At 39.6% G+C, this 13,111-nt stretch overlaps 2 protein-coding genes across 3 annotated transcripts; one reads left to right on the forward strand and one right to left on the reverse strand.

Moving 5' to 3' along the window:
• Positions 1-326: 326 nt before the first annotated feature.
• On the forward strand, positions 327-6,197 carry LOC104094049 (disease resistance protein RPV1-like). Of its 2 annotated transcripts, none has more exons than XR_011409285.1 (5): positions 327-964; positions 1,785-2,886; positions 3,478-3,912; positions 4,001-5,071; positions 5,337-5,474. XR_011409285.1 is itself a non-coding variant. In XM_009599908.4 (5 exons), the coding sequence occupies exons 1-5, from the start codon at positions 486-488 to the stop codon at positions 6,060-6,062; spliced, it is 3,690 nt and encodes a 1,229-aa protein (XP_009598203.1). In that variant the 5' UTR covers positions 330-485; the 3' UTR covers positions 6,063-6,197. The 2 variants fall into 2 exon arrangements, 1 of the variants encoding a protein (XP_009598203.1); XM_009599908.4 differs by having other exon boundaries at positions 330-964; positions 4,001-4,948; positions 5,337-6,197.
• A 768-nt stretch (positions 6,198-6,965) lies between these two features.
• Positions 6,966-10,737, reverse strand: LOC104094048 (nucleolar protein 56-like). The gene is made up of 8 exons (XM_009599907.4): positions 10,418-10,737; positions 9,508-9,722; positions 9,083-9,240; positions 8,738-8,925; positions 8,409-8,661; positions 8,107-8,255; positions 7,882-8,016; positions 6,966-7,499 (listed from the first exon to the last, which is right to left on the reverse strand). The coding sequence occupies exons 1-8, from the start codon at positions 10,620-10,622 to the stop codon at positions 7,165-7,167; spliced, it is 1,638 nt and encodes a 545-aa protein (XP_009598202.1). The 5' UTR covers positions 10,623-10,737; the 3' UTR covers positions 6,966-7,164.
• Positions 10,738-13,111: the final 2,374 nt, after the last annotated feature.

Genomic DNA, 13,111 nt, shown 5'->3' on the forward strand with positions numbered 1-13,111 from the left:
TTATGACAAAATACTTGAGAATTTAACAAGAAGAAAAAAATAACATGAGTTGAGAATATTTCTGAATTGATTTTTACAAAATTCTTAACGCCTTTAAATAAGGCAATGCTCAATCCGAGGGGTCGAAGGGCGCTATACCCATTTGAATTATTATTATCTCAGTTAAGCACAGAAGAATTATTGATGGGCCCACAAAATATGTATAGCGCCGTTGACAATCTTGTTAAAGTTAGACCATAGCGTCTTTATAAAAAGCGTTATACTATAATTTGGTCACAATATTATTATTTTTTCACTCATTTCGGTAACCACATTTAGGTTCCGGACCCCGACGACAATCCCAAAACAATAATCTGAAAGTCTTTGTTTTTATTATTTCTTGGGTAAAAACGTTGACTTTCCTTCTCCCTCCTTCTTTATGTAAACTTTAGCTGTGAATTTTGGTAGCCTGAAATCATCAATTCCAGTTTCTTGAGTTTTGCTCTATGGCCACTGAACTGAAGTCTCAAGTGTACTTGAGTTTCAAAGCGAAAGACACCGGCAAAATTTTTGCAGATCACCTCTATGAAGCTCTGGTGGGAGCAGGTTTTGTAACATTAAGAAGCTGTGGTGATGAAAATGAGGGAGGTGAAGATATCAAGTTCAATTTGCAAAAGGGTATTAAAGAATCTGGGGTTTCAGTTATAATCTTCTCAAATGATTACGTGTCCTCAAGTTGGTGTCTTGATGAGTTGGTAATGATCTTGGATTGTAAAAAGATAGCAAAACGTGCAGTTCTGCCCATATTTTACCACGTGGATCCTTCTGATGTTAGGAAACAGAAGGGAAGAATTGGAGAAGCATTTGATATGGACAAAGAACTGGGAGGGAATCAAGGTGAAAATGAGAGGGTCAGAAAATGGAGGGAAGCACTCAAAGAAGTTGCAGACTTGGGAGGAATGGTCTTACAAAACCAAGCTGATGGGTGAGTTCACTAACTTTAAATACACCTGTGACATTTTCTTGAGTATTAAACTAAATTATGAAGGGGAAGATGATTTACCTGATAGTCAGAATCTGTCAAAGATATGCCAATATAGTAGAAACTTAAACTGATAGAAACTTGGAGTGTCTGCTATGTTTGATATTTCAAGATCTGTCTCCAGACATCTACAGACTTGAAGCAATTATGCCTCTCAATCAAACACTAGAGTCCTGAACATTTCAATTGTTAACCAAGTAAATACTCCCCTTGTGAAATGGGAAAAGAAGAAGTGCCTCTAAACAAGATGGTACTTCAATGTACTCCCTCCGTTTCAATTTATGGGAACTCATTTGATTGGGCACAGAGTTTAAGAAAAGAGAGAAGACTTTTGAACTTGTGGTGTAAAATAAGGCACATATATTTTGTGTGGCTATAAATCATTGCATAAAGTCAAATTGTTTCCAAATAAGTAAAGTGGTCATTCTTTTTGGCACAGACTAAAAAGTAAATAGGTTCACATAAATTGAAACAAAGGGAGTAAAAAGATACAGAAAAAAAGAAAGACCTTTTGGTTCCATTTTTTTCTTCACTTCCTTGTGGACAAAGGAGAAGCTCTAATCTTTATTAGACTTTTCCATACCATTATCTTAATTCTAATTGCTTAATATATTTTATCATAGTGCTTCGGGTAACAATTTATGTACACTCTATTAGGCCTCTGTGTTTCCATCATTCATGTAGCATGATTTGGTTCTCGATTCCAAAATCTTACAGAGTAACTTTTCTTTGGTTACTTTTCCATTTTGTTAAACAATTTCAGACACGAGTCCAAATTCATCCAGAAGATTCTTAAAGTGGTTGAGAATAAACTGAGCAGGCCAGTCCTGTATATTTGCCCTCATCTGATTGGAATAGAACGGCGTGTTGAAAAGATCAACTTGTGGCTAGAGGATGGATCTATTGATGTTGACACTCTTGTTATTTGTGGCATCGGTGGAATAGGCAAGACAACAATGGCAAAGTTTGTGTATAATTTGAACTTCAGTAAGTTTGATGGTAGCAGCTTTTTGTCCAACATTAGAGAAAATTCAACACACCGTAAAGGTTTAGTTACTCTTCAAAGGAAATTTCTTTCTGATATTTGCAAAAGAAAGAAGAAAGCTATGTTTTCCGTGGACGAGGGAATGACTGAGATGAGAGAGGCTGTACAGTGTAAAAGAATCCTTCTTGTTCTTGATGATGTAGATAATCGTGATCAAGTGGATGCTCTACTGGGAATGAAGGACTTGTTATATCCTGGTAGTAAAGTCATTGTGACAACTAGGAACAAGAGATTGCTTAGGCCTTTTGATGTGCATAAGATTTATGAGTTTGAAGCATTGAATAGAGATGAATCGGTTGAGCTCTTAAGTTGGCATGCATTTGGTCAAGATTGTCCTATTAAAGGTTTTGAAATGTGTTCAGAACAAGTAGCAATCCATTGTGGAGGACTTCCATTAGCACTTGAAGTTCTTGGTGCTACTTTGGCAGGAAGAAACATAGACATTTGGAAAAGTACAATACAGAAATTGGAAACAATTCCGAATCATCAAATTCTCAGGAAATTAACAATAAGTTACGAATCTCTTGAGGATGATCATGATAAGAATTTATTTCTCCACCTAGCTTGCTTTTTCATTGGGAAGGACAGAGATCTAGCAGTAACTATTCTCAATAGGTGCAACTTTTACACTGTAATTGGAATTGAGAATCTCATTGACAGAAATTTTATAAAAGTTGGTAAGTCTAACAGCTTGATTATGCATCAAATGATTCGAGATATGGGAAGAGACATTGTTCGCCAAGAATCACCACTGGAGCCTGGGAAACGCTCTAGACTATGGCGTTCAAAGGATTCCTTTAACGTCTTAATCCAGAACCGTGTAAGGAATGCTCTCTTATATGGCTCCTATAGTAGGGATTCAATGAAATTAAGTTGCTTTTCACTGATAGCTGATTCTTTGCTAAAATTATTGCTATGCGTGTTGATTCAGCAGTTAACGTAGTTCTCATTAAGTTTAATGAAATGGGTTGAAGATGAGGAGTACCTTTGGTTCACAGTTATATCTTCTTGAACCAGCAATATTTGTAAAATTTCATTTATTGAACTAATGATTTCTTATTCTTCCAAGAATATCTAAATCCGTCCTCTGGAGTCAAGTTCTCATTTCTAAGTATCCTTCACTTCTTTTTGGACCTATAGTGAATGGTAGTGCAAAAATATTTGTTAAAGCAAAGTGAACATATGCTAGGTATTAAAAATCAAAAAGCTTGTCTGAATTTGTATAAACAACTACTTTATAAAAATAATCATGGTCTTTGAACCTGGTTAGAATATTAAAGTAATTATCTGAATGTATAGTTTGGGAAAAGTGCAAGCTGAAAAGACCTGTTTATGTTCATCATATTTTTTGCATCCCCTACTTAATGCCTACTTGCCTTTACTCATCATTTTCTTTCCTCTCTCTGAATAGGCCACTCAAACAATTCAAGGCATTATTCTTGACTTGGATATGCTCAAGGAAAGTGACATAGTTAGCTCAAGCTTTTTCGCCAAGGATTTCAAGAAACACAAAATAAAAAACTTTCTCAACTATCCTAATCCTCAGAGAGTTCAATTCAAACAGAAAAGGTTTGTTTTTTTCCCATGGCATTTGTCAGACGCCAAAGAAGCCACAAATGAGCTGGTTCTGGGAACTGATGTATTTGCACATATGCAAAAGTTAAAACTGCTCCAATTCGATCACGTTGAGCTTCAAGGATCTTTTGATGTTTTTCCTAAGAGATTAAGATGGTTGCGCTGGTCTGAGCTGCAACTTGAGTGCATGCCAATTGATTTTCCTCTGGAGAGCCTTGTAGTGATTGAATTACACCGTAGCAGCTTGAGGAGGATTTGGCATGGAGTCAAGGTGTGTTATAATGTGCTTCATTCTTTAAGCTTTAGCAGAAACTTAGTTTTGTCTAACTCGGTTTTCATTTCTATCTTTGGTCATTCAGTTCCTTAAAGATCTGAAGATTTTCGATCTCAGCCATTCCTACGAGCTTCTAAGAACACCTGATTTTTCAGGACTCCCCAATCTTGAAAAGTTGATCCTTCGATATTGTACAAGCTTGATTGAGCTTCATGAGACCATCGGGTGTCTAGAATCACTTATTCTTTTGAATCTCAAAAATTGCAAAAATCTCCAGAGACTTCCAGATAGCATTTGCATGCTAAAATGTCTGGTGACACTAAATATCTCTGGTTGCTTGAATCTTGAATATGTGCCGATGGATCTAGATAAAATGGATTCACTGAGAGAGCTTTATGCTGATGAAATTGCAGTTCACCAAATGATTTCTACTCCAGAAGAGGTCCAACCGTGGTATGGATTTCTGCGGTCCTGGATGCTGAAGGGGAAAATATGTCCTAAAGTTTCACATATTAGTTTACCTAATTCCTTGGTTACTCTGAGTCTTGCTAACTGTAATCTATCCAATGATGCTTTTCCAGTTGCTTTCAGTAGCCTCTCCTTATTGCAAAACTTAGATTTGAGCGAAAATCCAATTTGCTGCCTACCAAAGGGCATAATTTATCTCACCGGTCTTCAGAAGCTTGAAGTGGAAGGCTGTGAAAAGCTCAGATCGCTCGTAGGGCTTCCCAATGTAGAACATCTCAATGTTACTAATTGCTGGTCGTTAGAGAAAATATCATATCAATCAAGATCATCTAGACTGAAGGATTTACTTGTGTCGAATTGTGCTAAATTAGTTGAAATAGATGGAAATTTCAAGTTAGAGCCCTTAAGAAATACTGAGGCAGAGATGCTTTGCAAGTTGGGCTTGTCGAACTTAGCTTCTATGGATAATGTCATGATCAATCTTACATCTAATATCCTGAGTTACTACCGAATAAATGGTAAAGGATGGACTCCAACAAGGAAGACAAAGAAAGTTGTTCTTCAGGTATGTCTTGCTCGTTCTTTCATTGTTTCAGTTTTGTGAATATTAAGCTTCAGATTTTGCTAACAGGGGAGCCTTGGCATAACGGGTTCAAGCCGTGGAAATAACTTCTTGCAGAAATGCAGGGTAAGGCTGCGTACAATAGACCCTTGTGATCCGACCCTTCCTCGAACCTTGCGCATAGCGGAAGCTTAGTGGACCAGGCTGCCCTTCTTTTTTTCTTTTTTTTTTTTAAGCTTCAGATTTTGCTTACAGTTTCTTGGTTGATAAATATTCTTTCTTTGCTTTAGTGACTAAATTAGCTATCAGGATAACGGGGCTTGCTGCAAGACACACCTTGAATATTTACACAGACAAGAACAATTAAAAGTTCATCTATTACTTTTTGCAGGTACTGTACCAACCAGGTGTCTTTAGCACTTTTCTGCCAGGTGAACATGTACCTTCTTGGTTCAGCTCAAAATACACAAAAGAATCACATACATCCTTCAAAGTGCCTACTTGTAATTCCAGGATTGAAGGCTTGAGTTTTTGCATTGTGTACAAGCGTTCCGTATTTGGTCTAAGTGTTCATCGTCCCCCGCGCCTAACTCCGCCTTCAAGAATAGCTCCTCTTGCCATGCACAAAGCTCAAAGAGGACCCATTCGGTATCGGCCAGTGGAAAATAAACCATATGAATCAACTTTTGACTGCCCGTGCATTACTGTTAATAACTTAACTCGGAGTGTGAAATGGTCTTACCAGCCCTTGTTCTATGGAGTTCCGGAAGGGAAAGAAGGAATGATGTGGTTAAGCCATTGGAAACTTGAGAATCAGTTGGGCAGTGATGATATACTGGAGATCACAGTTACATCAGGAGATGGAATCAGAATTGTGGAGTTTGGGCTCAAAATTCTGCATGTTGAAGGGCCAAAAGTGCAAATAGGAGAACCAAGTTGTGAAGATGCAAGGGGAGAGAAAGATATTGTCAATCCATTTTGGGATGTTGTTTTAAAAGATGCTAGTTCAAAGAATACTTGTTCTGTTCGGCTTCCTCCTACATATCGTCCCCTACGTGTTGCTCGTGAGCCATTTCTGGAGAAGGCGCTGAAAAGAAATATGTCAGACTATAACTAGGAAACTTATCAAGCAGCAATTACATTTAATGTATGCCACCCTCAAAATACATTTCAGAATAACAGATATGTCTGTCTCTAGCTATTATGATTTTGAGTGTTAAATTTGAAGGCTTTTAGTTGGACTTTTCTAGCATATTTATCTTATCAGGTTTTAAAGCTTGACCTCAATGTCTATCCAATTCAAAAACTTAAAGGCAATGAGTAGAGTAGCTTATTGCGAGCGATTCAGCTAAACTGACTATAAGTAAAGATGGAGGAGAAGCGCATGCGCCTTCCAATTGATATCATCTTCAATATACTTGTATCTACAAATCTTGGAACTTTGTCAACAAATCCCCTGATCTCATGGAGCCATTACTGTCAGCTAAACATTAACGTCTCTTTGTTTTAACCAAGAACTTCTCCATACATTATGATCTTACATTTTTTGAGCTTTGGGGTCCAATTTCACTTCAATCTTATGCCTGTAATGGATTGTTGTGTACAAAGAGGGACTCAACTTGGTTGGGCAGTATACCTGCGGCAGCCATGTGTTTGAAAGATCAAGACCATTAGACATTGTAAACAAAAGTCATCAGTTTAGCCATATACGTACGGGTCAGATTTGCTGAAACTTCTAATGATTATAAGGATTCCGCAATAAACACAAAAACAAGAAGAAAAACAGGGTTGTTTTCGTGGCGGCCCTGCCCTAGAAGTATACTGTAGCATGAAGTTTAAGGATACAGATTTATTCTTTATTCATGATTTTCATCTGTTTCAAAAGACTAACTAAAAACAAAAAACAATTCAGCAAGATTGATTTCACAATAACTTAATTTTTTTATCATGATTTTATGTATTAAAAAAGATCTAAACAAGAACCGATACAATAAATAAATCCAAGTGAACCAACCTCACATCAAAGGAAAGCAATCACTAAGGCCAATCTGTTAATAATAGAGAAGATGAGCGTTTCATACAATGGCTCTCTCTAGCAATAACTTGGTTCAGGAACAAAACTACTAGATGGCACAAATACCTAGGATTACAAAAAGAGGTCGAGGGCGGGGCATACAGGCAAGGTGAGGAAGACAGACAAAATAAGAAGTATTGTATCTTTATTCATCATCTTGGACTTTGGACTTCTTTTTCTTCTTTTTAACTTCGCTTGCAGCTTGGAGTTCCTCTCCATTTTCCTCCTTACTCTTCTTTTTCTTTTTCTTCTTTGCTGTTCCATCCTCAGGCACACCATTGGTCTGATCCTCTTCATGCTCTGGCTCCTGTTCTGTTTTCCGCTTCTTCTTCTTTTCAGACTTTGGTTCTTCAGAGGCATCACCATTTGTGACAAGTGGCTTATCCTCGATCATGGGTTGAGCATATTCCACCACCTCAACTTTGGATTTCTTTTTCTTGCTTTTCTTTGTTGAAGGCTCATCAACATCCATTTCTGTATCTGCAGCACAGCAATGTGTTATACACAACCTCAATGCAGAAGCAAAAACAAGGACATCCAGCAAAATTCTAGGAATGAGTTCGAACATGTTCAGCCAATAAGCAAAAGCGTATTTAGTCTATACGTAGTCATGCATGCAGATAAAGTCTTGAGTAGCATTTACTGAACAAGTACCACGGCAGCATGATACAACGTTTAAAACTTTCATCATATTGCCAACAAATTGTCAAGAATGTGCACCATGCAGGTACACTTTGTACCAATTCCATTGGTTTGAACAACACAAGTCTATATCTTCGCCTCAAAGCTTAGGAAATTTAGAATGTACAGTATACAGATGGTAACTCATTAGGATGAATAGCTCCATTCGCCCACAACTCACCTTTGCCTTCGACTGTTTCAATAGCAGATTTCATCACATCTATGTTTTTCCGTGGTGCAACCCCCTTGTCATAAAAGTCTAGACGCTCCTCAACTTGTTCACGGAGTTTCTCTCCAAAAGTAGTAGTACTCGTATCTGTAGATAAAACATGAGAAGTTCATCTTGCACGAAAAAGAAAACCCATCAAGTAATGAATGATGAATTGTTTGCTGGAACAAGGCTGACCTAAGAAACAGTCTAGGCGAGAAGCAATCGAACATTTGTTTGCAAGATAACGAGCCATTCGACCCTTGTTACGAGCAGATGCACGGCCGATGAAGGAAGAATGGAATATGAGTCCATATTTTGGTGTATTTCCCTTGGTTTTCAAGGCCCTGAAACAAAATGATAGGAATCAACACTCAGAATATGATTAGACAAAATGCTGGGATCATATATAGCTGAATAAAATAATCTATAGCCCCCCCCCCGAAAACCTGATATATGAGATGAGCAAGTGCAAACTAGAATTAACAAGAGTAGATTACCTAAAGAGTGCCTTCTCAGCACCAAGGATCTGAAGGGTAGAAGAAGGGCACTTTGCCAAATTTGTAAGACTACCAGCATGAGAAATTAAACGAGCACCAACAACTTCACCAATCAGAGCAGCCAAATTCGGTGCTATGTCATGCATTTTAGCAACGAGATAATCATAAAGATTCTTCCTGTATTCGACAAGGTCCATTACCCTCTGTGCAAACATCTTGACATTAATCAAGTCAACTGGCGACAAATCCTGGCCTGGAAATTAGAGCAAAAGAAGTTAACAGAAGGAATAAGCACCATTTCCATGACTTGAGAAATGATAATATCATACCCATGGATGCTTTTGCAGCTTCTACGATTTCTTTTGCTTTATCTTCATCTCCAACGATTTCTGTTAAGTCTGGAATTTTGTCTTCAGACAATTGGGATTTGTCATCAACAAATTTTGCTACTTTGGCATATAGATAATTGTCATTGACAATCTTCACCAACTCTGGGAAATGCCAAGAGTACCATTCTCTGCATCAACAAGTATTTGACGGAAAAATAATTCAGAGACTACAAACCAAGGATAAAAAAGGTGACCATACATAAGTGCCAAATTGATTATACTATGGGTGTATCATGTTAAAACTGACAGCACACAAAGTGGAGATAAGACAAAGAAGAAACGAACCTGACTCGCATGGCAAAGGTATTAATATCTTTATCAAGAGTATCAAGTAGGACAATTGCCTGAGTAACCATATTGTCAACACGATTAACATTGAACTTGACCTTTGCTCTGCTGTAACTGTGACTCAAACCAAGTTGGGCTTTCTCCAGATCTCCAGGCTACGAGAAAAGGTGCAAAAGAATAAGTAAAAGTCACCTATATGAAGTTTCTCAAATTTCATCAGGCTCATGTATCTGTTCCTTTATTTTAATTTTTATTTTGAACAGGCTCAAGTGTCTGTCCTTTTATTTTTATTCCAAAACAAAGGCCAAAATATCCATCGAAGACCCAAACCACTTGAACAGATGAGAGGAAAAAATTAGGGATACTTGATAGTGGACTATGGCAAGGATAAACTCCTTGGTAAACGAAGGAAGTAAACAAACCTTTAGGTTTTCAATGAACTTCTCAAAATGCAAGCGCACTCCACGCAGAAGCTCAAGAATAAACTCATTACTTTGGCAGGGAATCTTAGTTACTTCATGGATATGAGACCCAAGCTTAGGTTCCGCCAATCCTAGACTGAACTTAGCCTTCTTACCCTCCTTGACTTTTGGGAGACTTCGCTCCAAGAAGTTCCTTAGCTCCTCAGTCATTTGCCCTGAAATCCCAATTCCAAAAATCCAGTCAGACCAAATAAACAAAAGAACAAAACTGAGGGGGGAAATGAAAAAGAAAGCGTCAAATAACTCAGCGTGACAGGCCATTAAGCACCCACATTTCTCATCATTTTAACACTATTAAGTTGCTTAAAAACAACTAACGGTAACATCACTAGTGAATGCAGATTTAAGACCTGGAAAATAAAGAAGGTTTAATTCTACAAGCAGTAGAACCACACTACTAGTGTGAATTCTACATATTGCATATGTATAAAACTTAAATCACATCCAATTGTAATCTTATAAATTTTTGAATTTCGGACATGGGGCTTTTTTGGAGCATAAAGGCTTAGCTAATGCAACAAATAAAAAGAAGTAATTGAGAATAACCTGCAATACATCAAAAGCACTATAGTTTGACCCCGTGAAAATCTTGGAACACCAAAAAACAGAAAGTTCTACTTCAAAGAAACCACAATTAAAAAATATCTCTTTTTTAATATGAGACTTTAGTCACCATGCAACACAATCACAATGTCACTACCTCAGCCAAAACTCAAACAAACTGAAAACCCCATTAAATGAAAGAAGCTAAAACCACACATGCAGACACCCAAAACGTGACTGTACATAAAATTTATACAAGAGAACAAAATTAACAAATTCTATCTGCAAAAATTTTACAGTTGTTGACCTTCAGAAACAGCGTTGCATTGATTGAGGGCGTCAAGGGCTGACTCAAAAGGGTTAAAAGCTTCGATCTTTACGACCTTTCCGAACCGATTGAGATCAGTGATGGAGTTGCGAACCGCCTCCGTGTTCTGCCCAATTTCATCAATTCCATGAGCCAAGAACAACGCGTACCCAGACGCCGACTCGTACAGTAGATACAGCGTCATGTACAAGTTGCTTGAGGTTGAACTTCTCTCTTGGTCTCAGCCCCTGTTTTTGTATGTAACTCCAAATGTTTATATTATATGGGAACTGGGATAGTGGAGTGTGCACAACTAGGGTTAGGGTTTATAAGAGGTTTATAGTGGTTTTATTAAGCGGGGAGAAAAAGGGAAAGATAGGGTTTGGGCTGCATTTGGTAGGCCCATTCTCGGGATTGGATATAAATTGGGCCATTTGATGTTAGACGGATTGGGCTCAACTAACAGTATGGTAATGAAAATTTTGCCTTTGTTCCTATAGCAAAGGTTGATACCTTATTTATTATAAATAAATACCCGTTTAAAAATTTATCTCCTATAGTTACCTTTTAATTTTTAAAGCAAAATATCTATTTATGTCTACTTCCTACATTTAAGCCATTAAATACTCTGTGTATTATTTTTCTCTCTCCCTCTCTCCTCCTTTCTCTTTCCTCTTTCTTCTCTTTTTCCCCTGGTTTTTTCCTCCCATGCTTTTAGAAACCCTAGTTGGGGCTGTGTTTCGCCAACGACAGATCCGGTCGGCGACCACTTCCCCCCTTCCTTGTTGTGTCACCCCTAACCCCTTCCTCCGGCTGGCGTTTTCTTTCACACAATTGTGTTACACATTCTAGATTTTTCTTAGATTTTGCATTGATTGTTCATATTTGCCTTGTGAGATCTGAAGAAGTTCTGTCTCTAGTTTTTGTTTGATCCTTTAAATTGGTTCTTCTTCAACAAATGTCTTCATTTAACCGCGGCGAAGCCCCACATGGCGGCGGCCTGGATATCGGTGGATTGGGGACGGAGTGTAACGACCCGGACGGTCGTTTCGGGAGTTATAGCCCTGTTTTTCCCATTTCTACATCTTTTGTGTTATTCAGCTATATTATGTTATATCGGGTTAGTTGGTTCGGGTCCAGGAGGAACTCAAAGTGAAATGAGACACTTAGTCTCATAATTGAAAAATTGAGTTCGAAAAGTGGACCGGATATGGACCTATGTGTAAACGATCTCGGATTCGAATTCTGATAATTCCAATAGCTCTGTATGGTAATTTTGGACTTAGAAGCGTGTCCGTAATATTATTTGAAAGTCCGTATGGTGAGGATTCGTGCTACCGGTCAGGAGGGCCAGCTACCAGTACCACCATCCAGGGCTGCGAGAGGCCGAGGCCATGGTAGAGGCCGTGGTAGGGGCAGAGGTGCAACCCATACAGCAGCTGGGGCAGTACCTGCAGATCCACCAATTGTCCCAGATTAGGACCAAGTTCCAGTTGTTGATGCACCACCTCAGGCACCACCTGTGCCTATTGTGATTCTAGGCCTTCAGGAGGCCCTAGCTCAGATTCTGACAGCGTGTACTGGCCTTGCTCAGGCGGTCTCTATTTCGACGGCCGCAACCACTTCTCAGGCCAGGGGAGGCACTCAGACTCTCATCGCTCGCACACCCTAGCAGATTATTCAGGGACTTCAGACACCAGAGCTACCACCAGCCCAACCGATTGTTATTGCTCAGGATTATGTGATTCCTGCTATGCCTGAGGATGATCAGCATAGGTTGGAGAGGTTTGGGAGACTTCAGCCACCACCTTTCAGTGGTACAGAGAGAGAGGATGCTCAGGACTTTTTGGACAGGTGTCAGAGGATACTCCGTACTGCTGGTATTCTGGAAACTTGTGGGGTCTCATTCACTACCTTTCATTTTCTGGGACTGCACTCAGATGGTGGGGGACTTACGAGAGGCGTAGGCCTGTTGGCACAGGACCCCTTACTTGGCAGCAGTCCTCCGTGGTCTTTTTGGAGAAGTTTGTGCCTTGATCCCGCAGAGAGGAGCTGTGCAGACAATTTGAGCGGCTTCGCCAGGGCGATATGTCTGTAACACAGTATGAGATGCGATTCTCTGAGTTGGACCGCCATGCTATATGGTTGGTTCCCACGGACAAAGAGAGGATCATGAGGTTTATTGATGGCCTCACTTATCAGCTACAGTTGCTCATGACCAGGGAGCGGGTTTCGGGTGCTACCTTTGATGAGGCTGTCGACATTGCTCGGCAGATTGAGATGGTTCGCGGTCAAGAGAGAGTTGAGCGGGAGGCCAAGAGGCCTCATGGTCAGGGTAGATTCAGCGGTGCTCCTTTGGGGGGTCAGTTCCAGCACAGTAGAGGTCGTCATTTCAGACAGGCTCAGTCAGATGGGCCATTTCATCGGGGTGCATCATCTGGCCTGGTTCTCACAGTTCTCATCAGGGCCACTCATCAGTTAGTGCCCTTCCAGTTCAGAGTTCGTTCCGTGCTCCACCTGTTCAGGTCTCTTCCATGCCAGGTTATTCTACCAGTCATCCCGGTGCTAGGGGTTCCCTTAAGTTTTTGCCACCAGCACCAGGGAGTTGTTTTAAGTGTGGGGGGCTTGGGCATATATAGAGGCAGTGTCCTCGTCGTCATGGAGGTCTATCTCAGCAGAGGAGTCAGCCTCCGA

Source organism: Nicotiana tomentosiformis, chromosome 1 (assembly GCF_000390325.3).
Source record: "Nicotiana tomentosiformis chromosome 1, ASM39032v3, whole genome shotgun sequence".
NCBI lineage: Eukaryota > Viridiplantae > Streptophyta > Magnoliopsida > Solanales > Solanaceae > Nicotiana > Nicotiana tomentosiformis.

Bases quoted from the DNA above. Each gene is read 5' to 3' on its own strand.
- LOC104094049 (XM_009599908.4), top strand. From the start codon at position 486: ATGGCCACTGAACTGAAGTCTCAAGTGTACTTGAGTTTCAAAGCGAAA. The intron at 2,887-3,477 runs GTAAGGAATGCT...CTCTCTGAATAG, and splicing joins ACGTCTTAATCCAGAACCGT to GCCACTCAAACAATTCAAGG. The intron at 4,949-5,336 runs GTATGTCTTGCT...TACTTTTTGCAG, and splicing joins CAAAGAAAGTTGTTCTTCAG to GTACTGTACCAACCAGGTGT.
- LOC104094048 (XM_009599907.4), bottom strand. From the start codon at position 10,622: ATGACGCTGTATCTACTGTACGAGTCGGCGTCTGGGTACGCGTTGTTC. The intron at 9,241-9,507 runs GTTTGTTTACTT...CTTTTCTCGTAG, and splicing joins AGTTCATTGAAAACCTAAAG to CCTGGAGATCTGGAGAAAGC. The intron at 7,500-7,881 runs GTGAGTTGTGGG...GCTGTGCTGCAG, and splicing joins TGAAACAGTCGAAGGCAAAG to ATACAGAAATGGATGTTGAT.